The sequence below is a fragment of the Fistularia commersonii genome, chromosome 9 (assembly GCF_037954325.1).
Source record: "Fistularia commersonii isolate RoL2024-O1a breed Wild chromosome 9, RoL_Fcom_v1.0, whole genome shotgun sequence".
Taxonomy (NCBI): Eukaryota; Metazoa; Chordata; class Actinopteri; order Syngnathiformes; family Fistulariidae; genus Fistularia; species Fistularia commersonii.
Genome location: NC_141292.1, coordinates 13187336 through 13215286, shown reverse-complemented (window position 1 = coordinate 13215286; position 27951 = coordinate 13187336). Strand labels below are relative to the sequence as shown.

The 27951-nt window shown below is 41.8% G+C and overlaps 2 protein-coding genes across 6 annotated transcripts; both read right to left on the bottom strand.

Moving 5' to 3' along the window:
- Positions 1-701: 701 nt before the first annotated feature.
- On the bottom strand, positions 702-5681 carry cdk2ap1 (cyclin dependent kinase 2 associated protein 1). 2 transcript variants are annotated; one of them, XM_086153101.1, is made up of 4 exons: positions 5530-5681; positions 3331-3431; positions 2181-2307; positions 702-1426 (listed from the first exon to the last, which is right to left on the bottom strand). In XM_086153101.1, exons 1-4 carry the CDS (start codon positions 5549-5551, stop codon positions 1359-1361), a joined length of 318 nt encoding a protein of 105 aa, XP_086009227.1. In that variant the 5' UTR covers positions 5552-5681; the 3' UTR covers positions 702-1358. The 2 variants fall into 2 exon arrangements, with proteins under 2 accessions (XP_086009227.1, XP_086009226.1); XM_086153100.1 differs by lacking the exon at positions 5530-5681 and adding an exon at positions 4857-5469.
- A 1739-nt stretch (positions 5682-7420) lies between these two features.
- sbno1 (strawberry notch homolog 1 (Drosophila)) lies at positions 7421-27425 on the bottom strand. 4 transcript variants are annotated; one of them, XM_086152569.1, is made up of 34 exons: positions 27094-27126; positions 25875-25944; positions 24674-24793; positions 23502-23600; positions 23155-23391; positions 22422-22554; positions 22007-22107; positions 21766-21862; positions 20838-20998; positions 20611-20744; positions 20430-20520; positions 19892-20053; positions 19675-19810; positions 19440-19545; positions 19048-19201; positions 18778-18960; positions 18220-18317; positions 17976-18127; positions 17074-17283; positions 16799-16987; positions 16530-16699; positions 15740-15871; positions 14872-15007; positions 14582-14694; positions 14416-14487; positions 14239-14338; positions 14032-14106; positions 13791-13937; positions 13606-13700; positions 13286-13372; positions 11867-12004; positions 11355-11431; positions 10706-10899; positions 7421-10018 (listed from the first exon to the last, which is right to left on the bottom strand). In XM_086152569.1, exons 3-34 carry the CDS (start codon positions 24791-24793, stop codon positions 9876-9878), a joined length of 4242 nt encoding a protein of 1413 aa, XP_086008695.1. In that variant the 5' UTR covers positions 25875-25944; positions 27094-27126; the 3' UTR covers positions 7421-9875. The 4 variants fall into 4 exon arrangements, with proteins under 4 accessions (XP_086008695.1, XP_086008694.1, XP_086008696.1 ...); XM_086152568.1 differs by lacking the exon at positions 25875-25944 and having other exon boundaries at positions 27094-27425; XM_086152570.1 differs by lacking the exon at positions 25875-25944 and having other exon boundaries at positions 16817-16987; positions 27094-27425.
- Between the last annotated feature and the right edge of the window lie 526 nt (positions 27426-27951).

Genomic DNA, 27951 nt, shown 5'->3' with positions numbered 1-27951 from the left:
AAGCTTATTATTGTTTTTTCAGTCATATATAATTCCTATAAAATTGATTTTTCTTTGACAAGCATTTACTTCCTTGCGGTATTACTGATCTGACGTCTAGAAATTAGTGTTCCATTTTTTGTTTTCTAAAAGGCATTGAAATATTCAATTTAGCTTGTATATGAAGTGCTATAGTGACACCAAACTTTGACCTTTGGCCAACCAAAACGCATCAGTGTCTCACAGTCCAAATAAAAATTTCTACCAATTTTCAACATTGTTCTCTCAAAATCCTGCAGAGGTGGTATTCACAGTCCCAGAAGTCTGTCACTTGAGATCATGACCACCTTTGACCTTCAGCGCCTAAGGACACATTTCACATCAGACTCCAAGTTAGTTTGTGCCAGAACTCTTGAGGATTTTTCTCTGAGCCAGAAGGCCAAATAACTGTTTTTCCCATTGGCTGAGATTTTTCACAACAGTATGGGTCAACTCACAATTAACCCAGTGAACATTTGTTCCGAAGGGGAAATTCCCTGAACATGTTTTGGGGGGTGACAAAGAGTTTCTGCCACTGACATCACTGAGAGCATTTTTATTAAATTTTTAGAAATTCCCCAGGAAGCATAGATGTGGTGTTGCATTCAGGAGACACAGTTAAAACATGTAAAATTGGAAATTGTATTGAGCTGAAAACACAATGAACCACAAAGACCACTATATTGAAAATACAATTTATTACACTGAGTAATAAATACATACAAAGATGCAAGTAACAGCATTTTCCTTTTTATTATTGATTTTTTTTTTCGTTTTATACCAAAACCAACTTGAACATGAATAAACGGATGTCTAGGGTGCATCTCTGTCCCATCTTCACCCACCCAACCGCCCACTCACTCACTCCCATTCAGGTAATGTGTGTTTGTGTCATTAAAGGTCTGGAAAACAGACCAGATACTATCGAATCCAATTTAAAAAAAAAAAATCTATCCCTGTACAAGCCATGCAGTGTCAACACTTATTTCACCCACGGGCCCGATCGCATGCACAAATCAACCATTTAAATATGAAGTCAAAATTTAAGATCCCAAAAAAGTTGGGCATGAAAAAATAATTGAACAAACAAGTACAATGTCCTTCCATCTCAACGTGAATAATCCACACATTATTTAAAATGATCCAGCAAGAACTTCAGGAGTCATGAATTGTAATCCCGACCGACCCACCCCTCGGGACTTGCCTTCCCGTCCTTTTACTTTCCTCTCAAAGGAAATGCCATGCAAATTTATTAATTTCTTTTGTTTTTGTTTTCTTTTAATGTCATGAGACACACACTGTTAGTTCTTCTTGCACTCAATGAACGTGTCGGTAGTTGGCTAGGACCTGGCATTCCTCTCCGTCTCCGCTAAGCACTCACGCACCAGCCCTCTAGCGTGGATTATCCCTGCGAAAACAACAAAAATCTGTTTATTTAGAGTTGTTTTAAGGTTTGAGGGTGGACATCAACAATGGTCTGCTGGTTGAGTACCCGAAGAGCAGAACTTAAATGCAAGCTTCCCTTGTGGCCAAACAGTGGATTTCAACATTTGGCTTCAGACACTGGGCCCAATGATTTTCCCATTTTCTCAAGACTTAGAATGAGACAGAAGCAGAAGAAGCCGTAAAATGCAAAATAAATACTTTTGTGATCAAAACTTCCGCAAGAAAATGTGAGGTTAATGATCAAAATGTATTAGTTTAGTCTGATATCATTTTGAGAGGCTGCTAGATTTAAAGTATTTGCCACCATTCAAGTAGCTGAAGGCTGAACATGATTTTAAAGAGAAGATTGACCTTGGATGTTCAATTATGTTTCTGCGTTATATGACATCGGCGTGCCTTTCACATTTGATGATTAGACACCCTGCATTTCCTTGAGTGCCCAGACTTAAATCCTAGATCTTAAATCATGAAATAAACCTATTTATGACACTTCCTTTTGCACACTTTCTTGCTCAGAAATCCACTTGCATTAAGTATTTTTCTTACTTGCCAGAAAAACAAACTGTTCTCGCCTTGCAAAAAAAAACAAAAAAAAAAACGCTGCTTTGCTCATCACTGGTTTGAAAAATGTGAGACATGTTGCGATTCATGACTTGAATTTCACATGGGCCAGACTGAAATCCTGTTTAGTTTATGACCGTGTGTTCTGCGTGTACCTCGTTTCAGCCTCTCCATTGCACTCTTGCTTCCGGCGTACGTGGGCCTGATCTCCTTGCCCAGCTCCTCGATGATGGCCAGCAGCTCCGCGTATTTGTTCTGAGGCACTTGGGCTCCGGTGGAGCCCTGTAGCAACGGCAAGGAAGGTAGAGGTGAGACGATAGCGGCTCACATCTCCTCAAGTTATATTGGTATAAGCAGGATTATCTGATCCTGACGCTCGTACTAATTGTTTACTCCATTATATATAAGAGCCGACAAAGAAGCCTGCACACATTTTTAATATGTTCAAATTAGTTCAAATGTAACTTCTTCAACGAATTTGTTAATACAGTATCTTGCTAAATTTTTTTGGAATGTTTCATTTATTTCTTTTGGGGGGGATTTTTGTGTCATATTTCAGTTTTGTTTTCTTGTTTCAGTAAGTCTTGCACATTGTTCAGGCAAATTGCTTTCAATCTTTGATTTGATTTTGTGTGCATTTATAGAGGGTTTTTTTGCTTTGTGATTCTTGTCCTTTGATTTTTTTCAAAACACTATCAAATACTGATAATCAGGTTATCAAAAAAAATGATCAAATACAAATTATTACCTGAACATCACACACATATTTAATCTTGAATAATAAAACATTTCTGCTTCCAGTAGAAGTTCAACTATCTCAGCATGAAAGATTGTGTTTCAGTGGCAAATCTGAACTGTTTTGTGGATTTAGTTAGAAAATCAATCATTTGGCACTTAAGACAAGTAAAAGTCCTGTAATGACAAATATAAAACCAAAAACAATTCAGAATCCATTTGAAAAATTCATCCATTTTTTATTTAGACCCATCATGATCAGTTCCCAGTTGTGTTAGGGATGGGTCATGATATTCCAGATTTTTTTTTTTTCTAAAGTATACCGTATTATAAGAAAGCCACCCCAATAAAATAAAACTAGATTATTGATGATGCTTTAGTAAATCTAGGTTCCTTTGGCATCATTGAAAATGCTCTGTTTTCACTGGGTTTTAACAGAAGAAGACACTCCTGCTTGGCCTCTAACCCTTGTTTTTATTTCAAGTGCATGACATGAGTGGACCTTAGATAAAGTTGAATCTGGATGTCTGTGTTAGCTGGTTAGTTAGCTGGTTAGTTCTTGGCAGGTACCTGTGAGAATCCCAGAGACGGAGGTCCGTAGTCACTCAGAAGGGGCCGGTATGACTGCAATGTGGCCAGGTTCCCCCCGGCGGCAGATTGGAGGTTCCCAACTGTTGACCAGATAAAAAAAAAATAAAACAATTTAAGAGTTGGATCACTGAATTGAGTGCAATTGTGTGGATTACACAAAAAGACAAAAGATAAATGTGTTATAATCAACATTTTGTAAATGGTCTCAACTTATATAGCGCTTTCACATGTTGCGGTTTCAGGAGGACTTTAGATTAGAAAGCATTCACATACACACACCGCTGGCGTCGGAGTTAATGCAAGGCTAGCCCGGCCATCGGGAGCAACTTGGGGTTAGTGTCTTGCCCAAGGACACTGACATGCATGCCGGAAGAGAGAGGGAATTGAGCTGCCGGCCTTCAGACGGAAGGAACGCCCGCTCTACACACTGAGCCACAGCCACCCGAGTTTCAAACGGAAATGTCACTCCTACACAAATTGTAATATACAAGCAATTGCATATCGATGGCATGCAAAACCTCCTATCTGAAAAAAAACACTTTTTTCAGGAAATGAAAAAAACATTTCATTTGATTATAGTATGGTCTTTGTTAGAGATATATTTCTATGTTATAATTTAAAAATGCATAGCATGTATTTTACCACTGACAATGCAGATAAGTGTTTTTTTCCTCATTTTTTTCTGCTTCATTGTGCACATAGGAGTTTTGTCATGTGCAGATAGACTGAAACTGTGGAGCCATCCCATTTCTCACCATTCAATGCAAAAACCCCAAATCGAAAAATTTGCAGATAGGAGGTTTTGCATTTCGGCCATGGATATGAAATTCTCCTACTTTTGACAAATCCATACTTGCTAAATAATTCAAATGAATATTAGCAACCCCTTTCCAATTCCTTGAGTGTTCTTGATATTGGAAGCATGACCGCAGAACATTTAATAAGTTGCCTTTTCGAGGTCGACCTATTTAACCCCCTTGCCTGGACAAGAACAACCCGGTTCCCCGTTGTAATACACCGGTGGCCGCCGGTGTTTGTCCCGCCTGCAGTATCCCTCCGCCGACACCAGGTGTCCTCGAAGAGTCATAAAAAAATTCAGAGGCAGATCAATCAGCAGCTCCGACCGGGGAGCATCATGGAGGAAACGGAACAAGGCTGGCTCAAGAAGACATAAGTGATACATTTTTGTCACCGACTAACGGCACCCACCCGGCGGGACCAGGACCCCGAACGACGGCCGGCCGCACTCTACGAACCGCCGCCTTCTCTTTACCACACCGCTACCGTGTTCGTCCGCCGCGTGAGACCGCGGATGGCGCTCTTTTTTTTTTACATTAGTAATAATGGCGGATATGAATTAGCCTAGCTCCCAGGATCTGACCCTATATATATAACTGGACAAAAACTACAGACACGGTCTTTCTCCAGGTATTCTCCGAGACCCCGAATTTAAGCGTCGATTTAACGGACGGATACTTTGATTTACTCCGGCGTTTTCTCCTTACCCGGGTTCCCCGAAGTTCCCGGAATGTGTTGGTGGACATTGGGTTTATAAGACATTCCCAAAGACATTGTAAATTAAAGAAATAAAAATGACCCGAAATTCAGTGAAGCGTCTGTCTCTCACTTTTTGTTTACAACAGCGGCACCGGCAAATATGGCCGTCACTTTATATTGACACCCACTGTGCTTTTTTTCCACCCAAACACCGCAAGAAATATCCATTGCGGCTCGTTAAGAAAAGGATGAAGGAGAAAAGGAGGGGAAAAAAATAAAACACACCATTTTTTTAAGAGATAAAAAGAGTGGCGGAATCCGCACGCGGCTGCCGGACGACTTTTAATCGGTACTTGACGTGTTTTAATTCGGAGGAAGGTTTAAAAGTCACGTTTGGTGGAAAGTTTACACACACTTTTTTCTTTTTTTTTTTCTTTTTTTTTTTTTAAGAAGAAAGGAGGAGGTAGAGGAGGGTTATAGTTTCAGCGCGTCAAGTGACATTTTTTTAAAAGTGTTTTCGCGTCGGAGGGATAAAACCGTTGAGCCGTAAACTTTGCGCGGAGGGATTTTTTGATTTGACAAAGAAAATGAATATGAAATTTTTATATTTTTTCTTCCTTCTTGGCTACCGGCTCGATGGGGAGCATCTGTGAGCTGGAAGACGGTGGTTTTTGTAGGTACCTGAGTGAATCTGCGCCTCCATCACAACCGATAATTCGACATTAGGCTCCTATCCCGGGGAACAACCGAGCGACTCCTCCGGTCCTCCTCTCCGTAACCGCATGGCCGCACGCGAGCAGCTAGTCTGACCCCATCCTGACCTCTGACCTCTGACCCCCTGACCATCAAAATATATATACACACACACACACACATCAAGATAATAAATACACTCTACACCAACATATACAGCTGATGTATGAATGAAAAGACGAATCAAAATAAAGCAGTGCAAGACAATAAACGCAGAAAATGCTGATACCAACGTTTACTACAGGCGATGAACCTCTCATAATGTGTAAATTACTAGTTCATTTCCCTCCAAGATTAATAAAATCTATCTATCTATCTATATTAGTTGTTATTCCTTATTCACCCGCTCCCTGATGTCTGTCACTTGTGATGAAATCCGTTTTCATAAAACGCCTACTCCCCTATATTGACACTCACTCTGCATCTGATTCAGGTACGGGACGGTTTTGAAGGTGTCTGTTTAAGAAAATAAGCAGCAGATGTCTTTTACTGCTTCAGTTATACCATATTTTAATGTCATTATAATTTGAGATGCCAATTAAGTGTACAATGACTGTATCTCCCTTGGTACACACCAAAACTCACTCAGTTTATCATGCACACCTGAATAATAATTCTGATCAGTAGTCAATACAAAGTAAAGTGTCCCGCAATTGTAAAGCTCAATTAAATGCCGAAGACGTCCTGGACATCAATTTATATATTCATCGGAAAAATAATTATTTTATATAAAGAGATCTGATTACTCTCATATGGCCTACATTTCCCATCCTGACACAAACAATTCCGTGAAATTTAAGCTAAAAATAGCTTATTTGGGACTTGCGTTATTTAAATTTTTCTCTAGCAAAGATATGAAAGCCCATTAGACGGATTGGATATTTAGTTTTTTGTTCCTAAAACCAGTTCCAAAATGTTAATCCTGTTTCAAGGGAACCCAAGCAGATATGACTGCAGCAAGTAATATTCTGAAATGATCTAAAGCTAACTTAACTGTTCTTACAATCTGGAGGAAGATATTAAAAAAAAAAAAAAACAACTTAAGATACTTTGGAAATTAGAAAGGGATCCCATTGGTGTTAGGACTGGATTTTTGCCTTTTGAAATAGCTACTTTTTGACTCAAAATGTTCTCAAAGAAAATATGAGGTCTAGAAAAAAATCTGAATGTCTCAGGGGGTCTGCTGATGTTCTTGAAAATGTCATATATTTTAAAATGGTAAAAAAAAAAGTAAAACTTGAGTTCACTTCAAGGGAGAAAAAAAAAAACCTATTGGTTATTCCGAATGAAATAGCACTGTACAGCAGCGTTGTATCATTTCCCAATCTTTATTTTTTCTTATTTATGGTGATTATGTTCTGGTGGGATCTGGTAATTAAGAGCTGGAGGGGCTTCGGTGCAGTGATTAACAGTGAAACACGGTCCAAGTATACCAAGCTTTATTGAACATTGCACTCATGTACAGTTAATTTGAGTATTTGTACAAGTCCGTCAGTAGTGCAACCCGTGCAGCGAGGACGAGGGGTGGTGGAACTCGCGAGTGTCTTCGGAAAGAGCCGCCACATTCAAAACAATAACTTCACCAAATCCTCGGGCCCGTTACTGATTAGAGAGCGAGGCCTGATACTTGAACCTTTTACAAAGTGTACAAAAAAACACGCGTTGGTATAACTACAAAGACTTTCTCCTTCCTTATGTTCCTGAATGCATCACTCAAAACCATTTCGGAATACATGTTTGAACAGTAACATCCACAGGTTAGGTTAGCGTATGTGTGTGTGTGTTTGTTTGTATGTGAATACTGTCATACAAGTGCATGTTGTCCTAAAAGCTGGGTCCCCGAACACAACATAGGAATAAGCTCAAAGACTAATGGCCTTTTAATCTATTTTTTTTTCTTTTTTGCTGAAATAAGCAGGTGTCAGGAGAGCAGAGATGTTTGGGGGTGAGGCTACAAGCTGCAGATGGCTGAGAAAGTGTGTAGAAAATGGGGATTTGACTTGATGGTCATGCATTTCATATAACTGTCCCAAGATTTTTCACCGTCTTTCAAAGAGGGTCTTTGTATAAGTTTTAACCCCTGAGCAGAATTCCATCACAAAATTAAAAGGCGAACGCATACATACACAAGCACGCACACACACACACACACACACACCCGCACAAAAATCAAAGCAAAGCAGCGATTTTCAAACTTGCACTGCTTGGATTTTGATAATGTTAAAACCAAAGCCTTTCCTTTTTTTTGTCGAGGTCGTGCAATATAATGAAAAAGTCCTTGTTTGCTCTATGTACAGGCGCTCCTTTCTGTCATGACATGGTTCAGGACCATTTTGAACAGGAACATTTAAAAAACGATTCCTCTCACCTGCAGTGATTTGAACCATCACAATAATTCTGGTGCAAGTGGGTGACATTTGAAGAAGTCTACCATAAACGCGTTTGATTTCCATCAAATTTTTGGAGCTCAAAGAGACAAAAACTACCTTTCAAACTCTAAAAAGGGTCTCTGGGCTATTAAAATGTTATAGTGGCACTTCATTCAATCTCAAATATATCGGAGAGATGGCGAACATCTCTACGACATATCCACAAAAGCAATGATGTGCAAATGTAAAACACAAGCACACAGCATATATGTATGGATACATGTGATGTCCGCTTTTATTTTGAAATCTCCAATGCAATTTTAGCTCACAGACAGAGCGAAATTCCATCGTTTTAATGCCTTTAGTTTGAATTGTCAGTAATAATTTAGTTAAATTTACACCGATATTTAAGGGTCGATGTGAAAGATCTTTTTTCAGTTCACTGGTCCCAGCCCCTGACTTTATTATTCTATACCAAATGTCAAAATCCATGATTTGGATGGACAGAATAAATAGGCCAAAGGAAAAGACTGGTTCTGATCATGGACTAGAAACAGAGGTTCAAATTATTTTGAGCATTTGTTCTGGTCTTGACAAGCCCATTTTTTATATGTCTTATCTTGGCCACAGAGCTATCTGCTGCATCATTGGGCCATGAGAAACAACCCACGGAACCTAAATGCATTGCAGCAGATTAGGGGGCAGGAAGAAAGTTTAGGCCTGTTAACAACTGTGTGTTGCTTCTATTTTTCTTATTCTTGACAAGCAGCTTGCTAGTATTTCTGTTACTCTACTGGTGAGAGGAGGGCTTTTGCTCCAAGCCCTGGCGGCTCACCTGGTATGTGGGTCAAAACAGCGTCCAGGTTATGTTCACCCTAAACACGGCGGTTCAGAGTCCAGGTGCATTTGTACCTGGAACCGGACAGAGAAACGGGAAGGGGGGGGCTCCGGGGCTCAATTCACAAACTAAACAATGCAGTGTGAAGCAGGACTGAGGTGGAAATGCCACTGACAGACGCCACTCTGTGGTAATGAAAACAGTTCGAGCTGCCCTGCAAATAATGGTATAACACCTTTCAGCTACTCGAAGCTCCGAAATTCAACTTGTCACGCCCCGTTTCACAAACGTGCCATTTACACTGATAGCTTAGGCTCTTCTGCCAAACTCTTGATTGTTAATGTTTTACTGTCGGGACAAAGAGGAGATTTTAAGTAGAACAAATGAAAGGACTTGTGATAAATCTTGAGACCCGTGGGCAAAACTGAGCATTCTGACAAAAATGACATTTTGGTCTCTATTGTGAAAAAAATGAACATGCTAGGAAAAAAAAAAAAAAGGAAAAGTGTTTCAGATTTTTCACTGGACTTGTTTTATGTTTCTGCTAGCTTGTAATGAATCTGAGCCAGTCCATTGTCTATTAACACTGGATTACAGATTACAGTTTAGCATTAAATGCCCCATTTCTAATTTATCTAAGTTGTACATCGAGACACCGTCACTGCGGAACAAGGAAAAGTCTTCACTTCTTACCGGCTCACCAGGGGCACAAACTGCTTCAAAGCAAAGGGCGTGAGGTGGGGACTAAAATAGCCACGGGCCGAAAACAACCTCAATTACGTTGCCTCTTTCATACATCACATCTTTCACTCTGAATGTCAGAGGACAAAACATCACCCATCAAATCTTTCTAGGTGATAAGAGTCTGGAGGTCAAAGGAAAAGGTGTGAGGGGGGGGGCGCGAAAAAAAAAATAAAAATAAAAACAACCTGAAATCTTTTCACTGTACAACCACTGCTTTTACATGCGGGGGTCGTCACGTCTCAGCGGGACGCTTCTGACCCCCGAGTCGACGCGAAGGGGGATGCAGGTGGAGGGTGGGGTTCCAGCCCATCGGCAGGTCCAGACTATGTGTTGGCCGTATGGCTGAGACTCTGCGGGTGGAGCTGCTGCCTCTTCTGCTGCTCCTGCACGGCCAGCTGCTGGCATTGGTCTGATGTCAAGAGCTTGTTCATCAGCGGAGACACGCAGTTGGCTGGAATTATCAGTCCTGGGGGACGACGACGACACCAAGTTAAAGCAATGCTTTGACATTTCAACGAATAGCTTTTAAATTTCTGGCAAAGAGGAGGATGAAGAAGCTAAGTCATGTTTGTAACCGTTAGCAAGACCAAGAACTGAAGTAAAAACTAAAATGAAAATAGGCAGGATTCAATGCCTAACTGCCACTTCGGGTCAGTTTCAAAAAATCTACAGCGCTGGCACTAAATGAAACAGAGGCTGACCCGGATCCTGCTCAGCGCCTCAGAACATTCTGGATCCAGTCCGGTGGGCAGAGACACGACAAAGCAGTTTCCTGACTAATAATGACAGTTTCCTCAGTTAGCGACACCTGAGGTGTTTTGACAACCTCAGGGATTATCAAACGTTCATCGCGGCTGGTCAAAAAAAAATCCAACTTTAACATCCACACATTGATTTTTGTCTATTTCCTGAGCCGCTCATTCAAAAGTTTTCCCAGGGCATCTGAGGATCCGTTTCAAATAAAGAGTATTACAAAGTAATGCTGAGTCCCATCCCTGATGGTCTGCCAGCACCCCACCCCATCTATCACCTACAAAACAAGCTTTTTATAAACACTTCATTCACACAACGCACAACTTTCAGCAGCTACACATTTATACCCCGCCCCACAAAAGAGGAGTCAGAGATGGAGAGGCAAGGTTTCCGGACGTACCGACAATCCTCTGTCCGTCTTCGGTTCTGAGTCGGACGATCTGCACCTTGACATTTGTTCCACTGACTGGGGTCAGGACCTCCTCCAGCTCGTTCCACACACTGAGCACCGAACCACACAGGACGTAGTACGTCCGACACCGCAGGCCAACCTCGCATTGGAGACCCACAGACGCCTTCTTACAGTTCCCTCGCCTGTGGAAATGGACACACACACACACACACACACACACACAGATTTACAAACATGGAATGCAGTGACCAGGGGCTGGAAATGAAGCTTCAGTCTCTCAGAAACCCATACCATACTGATCAGGGAGCTGAAACAAATCCCTTTTCTTTTCTTTTTTTTTTAACAGCATCTGAAGTTATACTGACCAGAAATGCATTTCTGTAAACTGCATTCGATAGCAGATTAACCGTAATTGGCGGCCGAGTGTGTTGGAACAAATGAGAAATGTCTCACTCGACAAAAGTGTGTTCATTGCAATGAAAGGACGGTGTTGTTGTTGTTCGCCGTCAGGGCAACAGTGGATCTTTGTGACAAGGAGAGACGAGGCATCTCAGACGTCGGACACACAAACAACACACCACCCTCACATAGGCCTTTTGTCCGTTTTGTAGTATTTTGACATACGTAGTATTCGTACCAGTAGGCGTGGGAGCAAATTTTCGCCGACGACTTGTACTGGTCCGTCCAGTGCTGCTTGGCGTCTTCTGACAGCACCTGGTGGGGGGAAAAACACCACAAGTCACGAAAAACCACTTGGCCACCTGGTCTTGCTTGGATCTCCAAAAGTCCAATAGAATTTTCAAGACAGTCAGAAAACCTGTATGAGAGCTTATTGTGTCTTGCAGACTAACAAACTGTCTGAATGTCAAGATCTAAAACTCAATGCAGGTGAATGTTCTTCCTTCACTCCTTTCAATTGGAGCTTGTTCCAACATGCAGATGTCACACAGGTCCTGTAAATCAGCTGAGAGTTCCTTTTAATGTGGGGTCAGACTGAGGGCAAAAAAAAAACCCTGCCTAGAGCCTGCTTGAAAAGGGTGGTTTCCGTTCACCATTATCGAACCGGGAACCTCACAGTATGGATCTTATCGATATTCACAAAAACCCTGGCAGTGTCTCCGCAGAGAAAAGAGAGGAAAAAAGCCATACCTTTTTAAACTTCTTCTTGATGTCGGCGTATGTCTCCAGCTTGAGCTGACGTCCCGTGTTGGGCCTGTAGACCAGAAACAGCCTCTTCTTGGTGTTCAACTCCTTGACCAGGATGGCCGTCTTCTTGTTGTTCCTCATCTGTGGGAATTCAAATAGATAACAGATGACATCTGAGACTTAGTAGGGGGAATCTGGTTTCTTGTCTCAAAACATTTTAAATATTACATGTACCAAATACAGAATGAGGAACTGCGTCTCTCTTTCGATTTTTTTTTTCCTCGTGTATGGAAATTTCCAAGGATCCTCCAGTCTTTAGAGCGCTTCCAAGGTTATTCTTCCCATTGATGCCCTCTATTCAGGACCTACATTCCACAGGCACCAACCAACACTGCAGATCCATCACAACGGCTCTTCCGGTACTGATCGCTGTGTTCCAAACATAACCAAACACAGGAGCAGCTTTTTCCTACAAACCATCACTCTGCTAAATACAAATTCCCACAACACTGTACATACCATGTGGGACAGTAACAACATCTGTAACTGATCATCATTTCCTCAATAGATTACCTCTTAATGTTGTTACTATTAGCCAGTTATTGTACATACTGTTCAGACACACCCTGCTGTTATTAATAGATACTGCATACTAAATTCCTAAGATGTGCAAACATTCTGATTTCTGAATTGCACAGCGTATTTTAAAGTGAGGTATAAAATTAGCGTGAATGATATTGTTTCTCAGGCAACATGAGACCACACTCTCCCGTCTGCATTTGATGGTTAGATTCCACAATGCAGCTGAAGCAGATTAATCAAGGTGATGTTCAAGCTCATGTCTGAATGTAATGGTTGCTTTTAAAATAAGGGCAAGATAAAAAAAAAAAAAAAAATCTATCATCAAGAAATCTTCTTTGGTAAATGCCCCACATTATAAGTTAGCATGTCAGTTTACAAAGCGATGGGGAGCAAGACTTTATTGCTGGTGGAATCAATAGACAAAAATTAAGAGGAGGGCAACAACAGAGAGAAGAGCTGCAAAGATCCCCAGTCAGACCCCAGTAGTGATGTTCTTTCAAATCCAATCCATGTTTATTTTTTTCCTGAATCAGCCGTATTATACAGCTGCAGGAAGACCTGCACTGTGTAATCACTTTTGCTACAGAGGAGAAGTACTTCCAAGCGTTCATCCTTGCATGACGTTATGAATACTGAGCCTTTTCTGTTGTGTTTGCGTTTTCCTATTTCAAATCAAATTCTCAATCAAATTTACAGCAACCTGGACTAGATGGTGGTCAGAATCTCACATTAGCTTTTGTTTTCATCCAAAACGTGCACAGCTAACAAATCTCGGGGCCCAAGGAGGTCGTGTTTCATCCTTCTCTGTGTCCATCAAGGAAATTATCAGGAGATCCTTACCTGGACATAAAACCCATCATCTGGCCCGTTCTGTTCTGCCCAGGCATGTGTGGCTTCTTCCCAGGACATTCCTCGCTCCACGCCAACCTGTGTCGGTGACACACGCAGGAAACAGATGCTGCCTTAAGCCCTCATTCATCAAAACACGCAGGGCATTATCACCCCTTTTCAAATAAGTCTATCATCGTGACCGAGGACACCTGTCAATATGTTTTCTTAATGTGTGACACCTGATATTCCAGGAGCAGTTTCACAAAACCCTTAAAACAAAGAGCGAGGCGATGCTGTTCAAATTATTGTGTGCATTAATTTGAACATACTGTGAAGAGTTCCACATGTCCAGATGCAGTGTAGCCTGGGGTGAGAAACTTCCTGCAGTCTAGCTTCTTCACTTTCTCATCACCAGAGCCCAGATCTGACAGGAGGAACAGAAAGATTCTTAAGACACACATCTACACTCGTGTCCTTAGCTTGAATACGAGTTGCTGAAGGTCAATCTTCTTACCTAGGATGCCCATGTCATATCTGCCATTCCTCTTGGCCTCCTGGATGACGGCGGCAAGTGTGTCGGAGAAGTACTGGAACAGGGCGTTTTGCTGCTGCACCTCCATACCCAGAATACGATTAAGGAACTTCCCGATGTTGTTGTAGTCTGCAGTGTGACAGAGGAGGTGGGAAATTTTAAACAAACCAACCCCTTCCCTCACCTTTTTTATACAATGTTTCAATTTCTTATAAAGAACCACCTTTGTCCAGTGATAGAGCGCCAGATCTGTCCTCCACATTGATGAGCCCCACACCTATTAATCCACTCTGAATTTCTAGAGAACACGACACATAAATTGTGTTGTAAACATCCCAGCATCTCCACTTTTAGGAAATCACACTGGGTTGTGGTCATTTACAGGGTAGAGATATTTTTCATCTCTCTGCTGGGAAAACTTGACTTGTACCTTTGAAGAAATCCCCCTTAAACTCAGAGGGCGGCGAAACCAGAGGTGAGTCAAGCTTGACAATAGACTTCATCACAATTTCCAGAGCGTTTCTGCCATACTGGGAGCAAGATTAACACAGGTGAGCCACTGACTGTCCTTGTCATTAGGCAACTAGACTAAAAGGCTTGTTCTCACCTTATTGTCAAAATTAAACCTGCTGAGATCTCGGGTCTCCGTCGCCCGTCTGTCTCCGTGGGTGAGAGCACCCTGTAACAGGGAACATCCGCTTTGAAAATGTACCGCAGAGTTGGAAAGCCATTTTCACCTGATTAAACATATTGATATTCAATCTAATACTCACCAGGCTCTCTAATCTCTTGGCAACAATCGATGCAAATCTCTGCTCTCCCGCCAGCTCTGATATGAGGAAGACGTACTCTGGGGCCGTGACCTGGTTTGATCTGTGCGTTCTCCCTGTGATGTTGTACAAAACAAAGGTTTGCACATTGAGACCCAGATTGTTGTGATTTCATACTAATCACATGGAAACGCATCTGGTCCCGACTGCTCTGCCGAAGGGCCTGGATGGCGGATCCCGGACAGATCAACAACTGATGCACCTAGGTTGTAGAAAAGGTTTTATAGACTGACCGAATTGCTGAATGGCTCTATCGGCGCTCCATGGCAGCTCCAGTGTCATGTGGACTCGCCGCCGCTGGTTCTTGACTCTGCGATCAGCCTGCAGAGAAATTCCAGAGCTGGCGGCTTCTGAGATGATGGCTATGTTCTGGAGAAGGGGAGGAAGATGGCGGACATTATTCTTCGTGTACAATTGTGAAATCAGCAGCTGTTGCTCATTGGGTCAGTCATGAGTCTCCAAGGTTTGGGGGAAAGAAAAAAAAGCTAAGCAAATAAAATCAGTTCCTGTTGGCTATTTATGAAGTTTACAGTTCAGAGGAGGGCAACACATTTACAAGCTGATGCTAAAAGCCAGCGGCGGTGCTATCTGCTTAGTGGAAACAGCAAATATTTCTTGTCACAAGAAGGCTTCTGATCCTAAAATTTAACTCTGTGTTTAGTCCTGCAAAGAAAAAGTTCCAATAATTTCCATCCATTCACCCTTCTAATACCCCTGGTCGGCCAATGGCCCCAAACAAAAACGCAGAGCAGAACTCAATGCTTGGAGTAAACGAGCTGCTTTTGGAGCGGCACTAAAGCATCGGGTGGCGCTTTTTCTTTTTTTAAATAATGATTCCACGGGTGAGATCCCAACATCAGGAGACTCACTGCTCTGCTTACACCTGTTGTCAATTTAATTCCAAGGAATAGTATGAGTCTCAGAATTGTAGTTCCACCCGCCTCTGTAATATTAGATAATCGAGATTCACTTTGTCTGGTTGACGTTTCTGCAAATAGTGAATAGCTGCCACTCAGCATCAAGTCATTTGTTTACATGTTCCACAACACACAACTTTGTTGGTTGAATCAGCGGTTTCTCCCATCCTCTCAGAACCTTTACCTTCTCTCCGTCCATAAATCTCTGCTTCTCAGTGAGGTTAAGGATTTCCACTGGGACGTCCAGCTCAGAGCGAGACTCATAGGTGATGCTGCCGTCATCGTTACTGACCACACGACCTTTGCGGCCAGTCATCTGACGGGAAGTAGAGAAGGGAGAGAATGAGCTGGAATTTGAAAACAACAAAAACAGGAAGAAACTGAAAAGCTGTAAAGCAAATAGAGGCTACAGGGGGAAAATTGAGGGATGCAGAATTGGTGAGGTTTCAGAGGAGTAGCTTTTTCCCTGGTCATTTATTCACCTGTTTCTGATTATAATAATTCTTGTCCCTTTCATTCTGGGATGTTGTATAAAGGAAAAAAGGACAGTGTTCTGATGGTCTTGTCTAATTGAATAAAGGTTGATGTATTGTTTTTTTTTTTCCTCTTATACAGCAATGTTTTCTGTTGAACGCACACTGCTGCCTCCCTATAGAAAAACTGTCAGTTGCACCGGTTTCAATTTTTTCCAAATCTATTTACACATTACTATTATCCTCCAAAAACAATTGCTTGTCCTTGAAGGCACCTTCTGAGGGGACAGCTATGATCCGACAGCCAGACAGTAGGTGGGAATTTTTTTATTTGTCCCATGTTTCTTCATTGTAAAGCTGTCTACTTGTGTTTTTAATAGAGCTCTCTGTGATTCTTCATTTCACTAAGAAATTAGAGTACATTTTTATATGAGGGTTCCTGACATATTCTGGCTCTAAGGGGGGAATCTCTTAACCAGATGCGCTTTTGAACGTTTGTACCTCAGCAACGTTTTCGGGTCCTCCCAGCTCGTCTATTAGCTCGTCCAGTGTGTTGGGAGGCAGATCCTCAGCGAGAAGTTCCAGTTTCTCCAGCAGCTCCTTTTTCATTCTCTGGGCATGTTCCACAGCATCCTCGCTGGTCAGGCAGCTTTCCTGACTCTCCGCCTTGACTGATGAACACGCAATAGCAAGAGATGCATTAACATCCCCCCATAAAAAAAAAAAGTTTGAACTTTAGCAATGAGGAAAATAAGGAAATTCTGCCTAACCCCTTGTGTCGTGTTTACCAGTGGACGGCGTGCTGGGGGAGTTAACGGGGGCGGTGAACGCCGGCCTGGTGGAGCCGAGGCCGGACGCTAACAAGGCACTTTGGATTGAGTCTGGATCGATACTCTTCCTCCTCTTCTTTTTCTTTTTCTCTTTCCGTTTCTTTGGTTCCTTTCTGATGAGCCAGGGATCTGAAAGCGGACAAAAGGGTTGCTGTGTCAGATCAGAAAGCGGAGGAACACCTTTGCGTTCCCCGCCTCTGCCTCCCAACGCTCACCATCCTCTTCCTCATCGTCAGAGGAGTCCCTGAAAGGGTTGAAATCGTCGTCTTCATCCGCTGAGCTGACTGACTTGAAGCTGTCGTCGCTGTCACCTTCTTTTTCCGACTCTTTGTCAGACTCTTCTGACTGACTTTCGTCAGAGCTGGTGCCCGACAGGCCACCGTGTTTGCGAGGTTTCTTCTTCTGCTGCTTTTTTACCTCCGACCCTGGAGAGACAAGCGGCGTGTTGGAAACGAGGTCAAACACCAAAAGCGGTCTGTGTCGCAGTATGTTCACATCCAGGGTTGTCAAAGTGGTGGCACTACGTGGAAATGTAAAAAATAAAGACATTTCTGTCACATGTTTTGCAACAATTAGAAGTCAGTTATAGCCATGATACATGTGACATGACCATCTAAAATTGGAAACATTAAAATAAATTTATGTTTTTAAGTCTTCTTCCCCAACAGGTATCTGTCAGATAGAACTGCTATTTTAGGAAAGATATTTGCAGATGTACCGTCTGGTTCTGGTTTCGAGCACACGATTCATCCAATAATTCAGCCAGGAAGCGTTTGGGCAGAATCAACTTAACCTGCTTGACATGCTGATTGTTTTATTAGTAATATACTGAAGTGATCCAATTTCATTTGATTTATTTGTACCATTAATTTTAAAATGTTATTGTAGAATTATTAAATGAAAGCCTGTATGGATCATTTAAATAAACAAAATCAGCATTTTCTCTCTTATCTTAATGTCAGGAAGGTGTTGCACATTTATTTCTTTATCTGTGCTAAATCTTAATTGTTTGATTCAACCAACTGGCAGAGCACAGACTTGCAGGATACAGATTCTGTTCACATTGTTTGTCTCAGTTCCTCTAACAGGAGACCAAGTTCTGCTGCCTATGCTGTACCTTTCCTCTTCTTGCCCTTCTGCTCGGGCTTGGATGCAGCCTCGCTGGGAGAGGGCGTCTTCTTGGCAGAGAGGTCAATGCCCAGCAGGCTGTAAAGCTTCTGTCTGTCCGGAGCTGGAAAGTGCTTCTCGATGAGCGACTGCAGCACGCCTCTATAACCAAACACACCTCATTACAGCCGCTGCTCTGATAAGGTAGAAATAATGCATTGTTTGCTTGGTCGGCAGCTCGAGTGAGTCCGTACTTTGCCGTCGACACGAAGTCATTTAATTCTCCTCCTCCTTCTTCCAAGGCCTCCAGAGTCCTTGCCTCTCCGGTCGACTGAAGGCCGATCACCACACACTGCCGTGGACACAGTCTGTCAATATTTCATACTGGAATGCTGCAAGCCTTCAGCTTCACACTTGACATTTTATGATTGTACCAGAAAATTATTCCCACTTTAATCAACAGCAGAAGTGAGTTTAATATTAAGTGAAAACTTTCTTGAGTTTGAGTTCTGGATCCAGGTGCCACTTTTGGGCATCAATAGCCCATGTTAGATTATCTTAAAATGACACCCTCCCCCCAATTAATTGGCTCATTGTGAGGGAAAACACTATTATCGTATGTTGCAGTTTCTTCTATTGCCTCTGTAAGCTGATACGTTTAAGAAAAATAAATAAATTAACTTTAAAAAAAAAATTTTTTTTTTAATTCAATACTGCTTGAGAACAAGACTGAACGGAGCCCTGAATCAGGAGCCTACTCTTGACTGGGCAGATTCTGTAGCTTGAAGGTCAAACTTCAGGGGCGGTCCCACCTTTCCACTCTGGACCTCCTCCCTGGCCAGCTGCACCACCCTGCGGACCTTGGAGGCGATGCAGAGGTACTTGAAGAACCTCTGGTGGGCCGACCAGAACTGCCCCCACATGGACTTCTTCATGCGCTGCTCCGCATCCATCAGGTTGGCAGCCTGCTGGAACTTCTCGCGTGCACTCACCCACTGAGAGCAGAGAAGAGGCGCAGCACGGAAACTGTGAGCACCGACTGAACCTCAGGTCGGTGAATGCACTTACTTTTAGGCGCTTACCAGCCTAACGGATTTGTTGTACATGTTGATGTACTGCTGAGACAGCGGCACCTCCTCGATCTTGAATGTCACACCAGTAAAACTCAGCTGTCTCGCAATGTACATCCCCCTCAGTTTCATATCCATAGCGACTATCTCCATGGCACCAACGCCTCTGAATTAGGGAGAATAAAGAAAAGATGTTAAGATGGTGGGTGTAAACATTTGCTGCCATTCTTTTCCAAACAGCAAAGAGTGACAGGATTTGCTTCTCTAAAATACTGCAGTTTAAGACACAAATCCTAACAACCAGAGAAGAAGTAATAAAAGCAAAATCCAAATAAAAACAGAAGAAAAAAAAATCTAAAAATTAAATGAGATATGCCATTAAAATTTGAAGGGGAACAACATACCGGCGCTCAACTGCTTGAATAAAATTGCCAAATTCTCTGAAGGGTGTTTTATGGCCCCAGATTCCCAGCCGGTTCATATATGCCATGTTTCGAGGTTCCGAAGCACCTGGGGAGTGTGAACAAAACGTGACTTGTCAAACTTGCCAAATTTTCAAGTATAAATGTGCTCACAGTATCAGCCAGAGATCAGAATATCAGTTTTAACAATGAGTTTATTTTGTTTTTGCATTCTAACCTGTAGCGCTGGCGTATACGACCCGAGCCTTGGGTAGTTTGTTCTGCAGCTCCAGCACAGCCAGCCCAGTTTTTGTCGGTTTCGAAGATCCGATCGGACATACGTTTTTGGCTTTGTGACACTCGTCGTATACAATCTGAACACCTTGGGTTAATACAAATACTCTGAACAGGGGCGTTCCAACAGATTTTTCAAAGATCATTCATGTGAAGGATACGACTCCATCAAAGTCCTCCCCGCACCAGTGCAGGAGCTGCTCGAACCGGGTCTTGTACTTCCCTCCCGACTGACTCTCTCCAATCAGGGAGGAGTAGGTGGCGAAGATCACACCCTTTTTCACACTACCGTTGTGTTTGGAGGAGATTTTCCCATATTTGAACTGGAAATTTGGAGAGGAAATGAGACAATTTGAAGAGATACAGGAGCCACTTCAGTATATTTTGCCTCATCTTCAAAGTGTTGACCTTTTGTATTTTAGATTTGCGGAATCTAAAAAGTTATCTAAAAAAATGAAACAATTTCCTGAATTAGAAAAATCTAACTGTTACAAATACTCTGTAAGGTAGTGCTAAAATGTCAACATTACTGTGATAATATTATCCGATTCACAGCTACAATATCTATTTTTGGATGCTCTGAAATGAACCGGAGAATATTATAACTTTACATGACATTTTAATTTTTTATAGAGGATCATTTATTAATCAATCAAGTGGTCTCCAGGGCACCTGAAAAAACCTTACACGGTATCTCACCTTGTTCAGTGAATGAACCTGGATATTTTTGGCGCCAATGTCCCTCAAATCTCTTTCAGCATCGTACTTTAGGTCATTTGAGACACTAAACCTAAGCAAAAAAGGGAACAAGTCAACGTCAGCGTTTTCTCCTGACATTCTTAGGCCATTTTAATACCTAAATAGACTAAAATGTTTTTACCAGAGTGACCTCTTCCTGCCCAACAGGTAATTCTCATAGATGATCCCCGCGATCGTCCGCCCTTTGCCCACGCCCGCTCCGTCCCCGATTAAATAGGCTGCTCGATCACCACTTGGCAGGAACGTCTCATGTTGCTGGACATATCACATCAGACCCACAACTAGAATCGGCGTTGATGCAGATGAGCAAAACAATACGAAACAAAAAAGTAAACTGAATAGACCGACCTGAGCAGCGTAGGTGATGGCCTCCAGTTGTAAAGCTGACAAGCAGCCCCGGTCAATGACCTCCTCAGGGATAGACGGTCGATACCAAACGTCGGGTGGACTGACGCTGGACAGGGAGCTGGTTTCCACCACAGGGTCGGGATGCCTCAGTCCAACCTTCACTGAGGACCAACAGGGAGGTGAGTGGATTCAAACACACAAACTTATGAAGTTTTGCAGGCTTCCTCAGTTTTACGAGGCTTGAGAGCAGCTTACTTTTGTTTCTTTTTTCATTATGATCATATTTTTAGGTATAAACCATTAACCATTTTTGGCATTACTTTTTTTTAATCACCAAAATTACTAATATTATGATTGTCAGCTACTTTTAAGCATTGTAGAGGATGGAAAGCTATAACAGGACCTAATGAATATAACCGAAAAGATATCCATCTCTTATGTCTTAATATTCCAACCTTTTCAAATTAGATTGATCAATACTATTTCTGAATTTCAGTGCAGCTTTTACACTGTATTTATTTGAAATGTCCACGCTTACTTACAGTTAAGACTCTCATACCTGCCTCATATCGACTATTTATATAATCATTTTATATTTGTACCTTATTTCCCATATTACCCAATTAGATGAAAACATGTGCTTCCCTATCATTCCAATCTCATCATGGGAATCACATTGTGCCGAAAAGAGCTGAGGTGTGATTGATTTCCTATCCTTTTCAACCTCCTCCATGGCAGAAGAGCAAGAGCTGCTCCTTTGAGATTCACAGCATTTAACCTAAAATGTCAGTTTGAACTTCAGAAGTAAACATGGCTGATTTCATCACGGCGACAAAAAAATGTCAAAGCCTTTTGATCTTCAGACGTTCTGTTTTTGATTTGATTAATGAAAGGAGTAAGGTATTCATCTTCGTTCCATCACGCTTACACTTCATGGGCATGTACTCCGCATATGTCTCTGCATGACCAAGCTCTTCTTCCTCTTCTTCCTCAGGCTCCTCCTCTTCCTTCATCCCAGGGGGTTTCTGTACAGCAACAGAAATGCAGACATTCAAATAAAGTTTTTTGTCAGCTTTTAGATGCAGAGCTCCTGAACAAAGACCATTGGCCAAGTTCTTTAGCATGTCAGTAGGACAGATATTGTTTCAGTCAAAGAGCAAACTCCTCACCAGGGAGTGAGGGAAGTTGTGTACTTTGAGGTCGTCGTTAACCCAGACTCTGGTGGCATCTTTTCCCATCACTTCCTTCTTGATTCCGTTATTCATTTCACCTGAAGCAAAAAAAAAAAAAAAAAAAGTTATTCAGGTCTGGCTCTGAAAACATTATGCTTAATAATTCCTTAATAATAACAACAATATTTAAAGATAAAGAGAGGCCTTCCAGAATCAACTTTTCTACTTTGATTTGAGGTCCGTTACTTTTTTCTTTTTACCCAAAATGTAAAGCTGCATAAAGCAGCATTTCATTACAGTCAGTCAGTAAATCAAAATAGTTTAAGACCACAATAAACGGAATATTGTTGCAGGGAAAAGGCCAAGACACTGTGACACCAGTCAATCTGTGATCCTTAGAGGACTTTCAGACCTGTGGCTGTTGCCGTGGCAACCGGTGGAGCAATGTCAGGTGGAGGCTTCAGCTTCATGAGCTCCATCAGACTGTTGCCCTTCAGGCCAGTGCTTCTCACATTGCCAGTCTTCAGAAGATCTTTCAGCTGAATCTTTTTTTTAAAGAACAGAGAAAAGAATTGAGCCCAATACAGCAAACTCTTGATTTTCACCTTCTTTTTTTTTACAATTTAAACAAAGATTAGACAGCTTTTAGCAAGTCCTTGTTCGTTTGAACTGGGATCAAATGTCAGAATCAAAGCAAACTCTGGAGGGTTGCCGCTGCATAGAAACCTTTTTAACCGTTTCCCGCACCGTCCTTATTGCTAATGACGATGGGGAAAACAAGGTAACTATGCCTTTAAGTCTCTGAGCTGATGGCTGCAGCAGGGCTCACTTGTACATTCTGATCATGGTGGGGTCATTTTGAATCAAAGCAGATTTAACAGAAAGTTCAGTGGCTCCAGGAGCAGCACAAATAGGACACCTGACCCACACAAACCATATGAAATATCGAGCTGAACCCCGCAGCGGATCTGGCTCAAGTCTTGAGTCATACTTTTCTTCCAGATATTTAGATGTCAAAGGACTCAGTGTAAACCTTTGGCACAGCGTGAATTGCTGTCTAAGAAACATCTGTGCTTTCGCTCATGCTAATTGAACTGTTTTTTCCCCCTTAAAAACACATCTCGGGGCAGACTCCGTACACTCACCTGATCTCTGTTGGAAGGCACTACAGTGGACACAGAGGGGGGGATACTGGTGGTGGTGGTGGCGGAGGGGGTGGATGACCCTCGCGTGGCTGCGTTATTAACTTGGACCACCTTGGTGACAGTGATGGTGTGTTTGATGGGGTTGGTAACCGACTGCTTGGTCACAACAGCTCCTAGCGACGGCAACTGATTGAGCTGGTTTAAGACAAACGTGGTGGTCGATGGCTGAGGTTTGTGCTGCAGGGGACAGGAATTGGCTTTTAGTACCCACCAGAAAAAGAAATTCCAGCAGGGACATTAAACATTGTCTCCAGTCAAATTCATTAATCAATGCTAGTTGAGCTCACCCTGATAGTGACTATTGGGACCGGGGCCGGGGGTTCGGGACGAACAGCTTCCACTGACTCTGTCCCCAAGCCAACATCCAGGGCACTGATTGAGATAGACTGCAGGAACAGCAGGGATAACAAGAAAAACACATATTAGAACTAAAATTATTGAGACACACTCAATCACAAGTTCTGTATTGTTTATTTTCAATTTCTGACAAATTTTCTCGGCATGAAAAAGGGCATGCTGTTTTAACTTTTTTATTATATAAATCACCCGCTCATTGTTATTTCAACAGCTAAACTAGTACTGTTACAATTTCCTGTTCATGATTTAGCAAGTAAAATAAATGTTAAAACAGTAACCCTGAAAATGTGGAAAATATAACTGAAAAATAGCAATAAATTACTTGGAAAATATACAAAAACAAGATGGCCTGGTGTTCCCCCTACACTTCACCAGCCCACATTAAAAAGGGGGGGGGGGTAATTTTTAGATTACTGGAACTATTTATGACATAAAAAGTGAATGAAGAGAAAATATACTACAATCTCAGAGCAATTCCATTCTTTCATAGGAGCATCTCTTCAGCTGCCATGATAAAGTCACTGTTGTCACACCCCTGTTGTCAATGCACGGGAGTGATGTCATTGTTAACAGATCTCAGAAAAACCTAGCCAGCATTGACTGACACGAATCAATAAATGCATAGCCGTTCAGATACAATGGATCAGACACACAGTAATCTAATCCCCCTCCCATTCCCACGAGCATCAGACTTCTAATGAATGCAGACCCAAAACTATCGGTTAAATTGTTTCCCCAAAAACTAATACGGATATGTTTGAAGATGCTCATGGCTGAAATGCTAGCTCTGCAAAGCATTTATCAAAATGAATGGCATTTAGCACGCTCATTAAAAGAGGAAAAAATAGAAAGGAATGTAAATAGCATCTACAAAAAATCCTATAAATCCCAATTCCACAGCAAAATGCCATTTAAAGGTTTCATGTGGACAGATGAATATACCTGAAAATAATGACGGTTGTGGAAAAAAAAGAAAATATCCCATTATGTACTGCAGCAACAAGAAATGGTAATGGGCTCTTGTTGGATTGTTGAAGAAGTTTCATGATAATTGGCCGGAGGGTAAAAAACAATTAATATAAATGGAAAAAAAGCATCCTACCTGCTGGGTTGTTGATGGCTGTGCATCATCCTGAGAATCAACATCAAACAGGCCAAAATCATTGGGGCAGATGCCACTCTCACTCAGAGCAGTGAGAAGCAAATCCTGTCCAGGATCCATCTGCAGCACAAGTGAAGAAAAACCCTACTTATGGCCAGTTGTAAAAATATTTTACATACCCATGAAAGGCTAAAGGAAAACACCAAATGTTTCAGTGAGCACTGCTATTATTATGCCCAGCTGAAATTAGCAATTCTTTTGTTCTTATTCCTGACACAGAAATCGTAACATTCACTTCATGGATGGAGCTGATCAATCCTGCCTTTTTATTTCCCATAACTTTATTGACTTTATTTCCATAACTTTATCATTTGCCCTATCAGTCACATCTGTTGATTAAGTGATGTCGATAACTTGCAAACTAAACACATTTTTATAAACAATAGTTAAAAGGAGAGCATGATATTGCCACTATTTTCATTGATGATTGATATCAGGATAGCTGTATCTGACAGGTACATAGATCCATACTAACAGGTGTTCCTTACTGGCATTAAATGATTTCAGATACAGATACTGGAAGAGTAAGAAATTTGAAAAATCAAAACTATTTTTTTCAAAAATGTATTTCATACTAAATGATACTAGATCAATTTCTTAAGATATATATGGACGACAGCATTAGGAAAACATGGACAATTATTTTTCCCCTAGAAGACCAAATATAACTTTTGTTTGTGTGAACTACTATATACTGTACATGACGTAAACCTAAAAGGTCATTAGTTAATACAATATTGCAGAAATAATTGAGGAAAATAAATGAATGCGATGACAAATCCAAAATACGTTTTATTCCAATTTCTTCTTGAGTTTGTCCTCAACAAACAACTATATTTTGAAAGCATGCAAATGGATCTGGGGGATGTACTTTTCAATCATAGGAAGTTAATCGGTTCCACCTTTTGACACAAGATACATCCACCTTTATTTCCACTTATAGCTGGTTAATGAAAGAAACTAACAGAAAGTAAGCGAAACCCTTTCAATTTTGAAAGTGAAAATGCCAGTTAACAGAACCTAACAGAATTGAATAGCGACATGTACGGCACACCTGTGGGATCAAACACAAACAGCAAAATAAAATCTGATTTTGAATACTTGGATACGATAAAACTTTTAGACATTTGTTGCTTCGTACTTCGTGTTTTCAGGAGCGACAGCGAGTCGACTTGAATGGCGTTTACGTGTGCGTGTCACTAAAGGCGACTCTAGAAATCAAAAATGAAAGTATTTCACATTCACAATCAGTCAAGCAACGTCATTTTTGAAAAACACACAATCGGAGAAACTCAGTGATCCGGCCGACCTTTGACACAGCGGGACAGAAGGAAAGACGCGCTCCACGGTGACCCAAAACAAGACACGTGGTTACAATGTCTCACTTTGGTATGCTAGACTTCCTGCTCCCTCTGACAACGTCGCTGCCTCGCTGAGTCCCACGCTCAATTTAGTTGGCTGGCAGGGCAGGTTAATAATTATTGGCAGCAAACTGTGACAGAAACAGCCAAGCTATCGATGCAGAAGCACAATTTCGACAGTTCGCGCTAGCTAAGGCACTATACATTAACGATTCCACCACTGACACTGTTCTACCAGCTTAACTGGCCTATTTGGACCAGGGTGACACAGCTTAGCCAGAGTAGCTAGCTCAAAAAGTGAATGCTATCATGCCAAAGTCGTAAGGATTGACACTTTAGGTGGTGACACTGCATACAATGGACATTTGCACGAAAACGAATCAACTCCAATTAGCCGTAGTTGCGCCACGCTAACCAACTTATACTGATACAGATCAGCCGCGGTAGCCGCTTGTACGTTAACACGGTGACTACGTGAGCTCACAATGTCATTCTCTTTCCTGACCGGTGTCACCCACACGGTCGCATTGAGTCTTCGCCGCTAAGCTGTTTGTTTTCTAAATTGCTAACTTCATCCCACTTCGGCGTCCGACATTAGCAAGCACCGCCGTTGCCGTTAAATCGCTAGTAAGGTTAGCTACGCAAACAGGAGTTACTCGTGAGAACGTTAGATAACGACGTAAGTGACGTTAACAAGAGGGGACGCATGTAAAATGCAGTGAAAACGTTTATAAGCAAATTCCAATCACCAGTTTTAACTTCCAGTGCAGAGCTTATCGTGTAAAGTTCGCAGGTTTCCTCCTCTAGCATTGTGATATTGTCGACTGTGTCACTGCTGTTGCTAGCTAACACGAGCAACTAGCAGCGTTAAACTGCCGCCCCGGTCTAGAATAAAAACAAAATAATATATATCATTCGGATTTCAGAATATAATTAGATTTGAATTTACAACGGCGATTAAGTTAGTAATTCCATCCTCTCGTAGCGAATAGTACTTACTTGACAGCTCAACGGCCGCTCTGAGTCGCAGTCGGCGCCGCTCGTCACTTCTGTTGTTGTCCTCTCCGCTCCGCCGCGCTCACGCCATCTTTTTATCAAACGCTCCGCCGCATGCTGGTCACGTGACGTGCAGGCCGCCAGCGGCTGGTGTTGCGGTTGAACTCCCCGCCTGTGGCCGGTGAAAACGGGCAACTGACCGGCGGCGGAGCGTCCCTCGACGACGACAAGTCGATAAAAGCGAGAACTGCGACATCTCAGAAACGTTTAGCGCAAACGATAAAACATCGCAGAGTCAGCGAGCTAATGCGACGTCACGTGACCCACCGAACCCCGGAGAGGAAGTGACGACAGCAGATTTTCCTTCTTCGTCGCGCTCTTTGTGCGCCCGCTGTTCTGTCACGGCGGGTTTACTGACCACAGCTGGATTGAAGGAGTTACCTCACCTTTCTATGGTAAAAGAAAAAAAAAAGCCATTCTAGTATTTACCTCTTGTAAAAAAAAAAGATAATACATTCTTATATATCAAATCTCAAATTCAAACAATATTAAAAAAGCTTAACCCCAAAATGAAATGATCGTATGGGACACGATAGCAACAATAATTCTATGATAAAGGAATTTTTAACTCTGAACACATCAATATATTGGTATTATCCTTTATGTTGTCATGTAGTTACATTGTCACACCTGCAATAGAAGATTGTAATTAAAGGTTTTATTTTTTACATTTCATTGCCTGTCATTGTGACCGTTGTAATTATTCCCACTGTTTCTGTTTTCCTGACAATGTAAAACATATGATCATATCCTGCATCATTTTTATCTTTGATAAATTGTTATCTATTTACTCATTTTATA

Coding starts and splice junctions, on each gene's coding strand:
- cdk2ap1 (XM_086153100.1), bottom strand. CDS start 4,923: ATGTCTTTGGGAATGTCTTATAAACCCAATGTCCACCAACACATTCCG. Junction 3,432..4,856: donor GGGAACTTCGGGGAACCCGG/GTAAGGAGAAAA, acceptor TCTGGTCAACAG/TTGGGAACCTCCAATCTGCC. Junction 2,308..3,330: donor CGTCTCTGGGATTCTCACAG/GTACCTGCCAAG, acceptor CCGTTGCTACAG/GGCTCCACCGGAGCCCAAGT.
- sbno1 (XM_086152568.1), bottom strand. CDS start 24,793: ATGGATCCTGGACAGGATTTGCTTCTCACTGCTCTGAGTGAGAGTGGC. Junction 18,961..19,047: donor ACAACAAATCCGTTAGGCTG/GTAAGCGCCTAA, acceptor CTCTGCTCTCAG/TGGGTGAGTGCACGCGAGAA. Junction 16,988..17,073: donor TGACGATGAGGAAGAGGATG/GTGAGCGTTGGG, acceptor GTCCGCTTTCAG/ATCCCTGGCTCATCAGAAAG.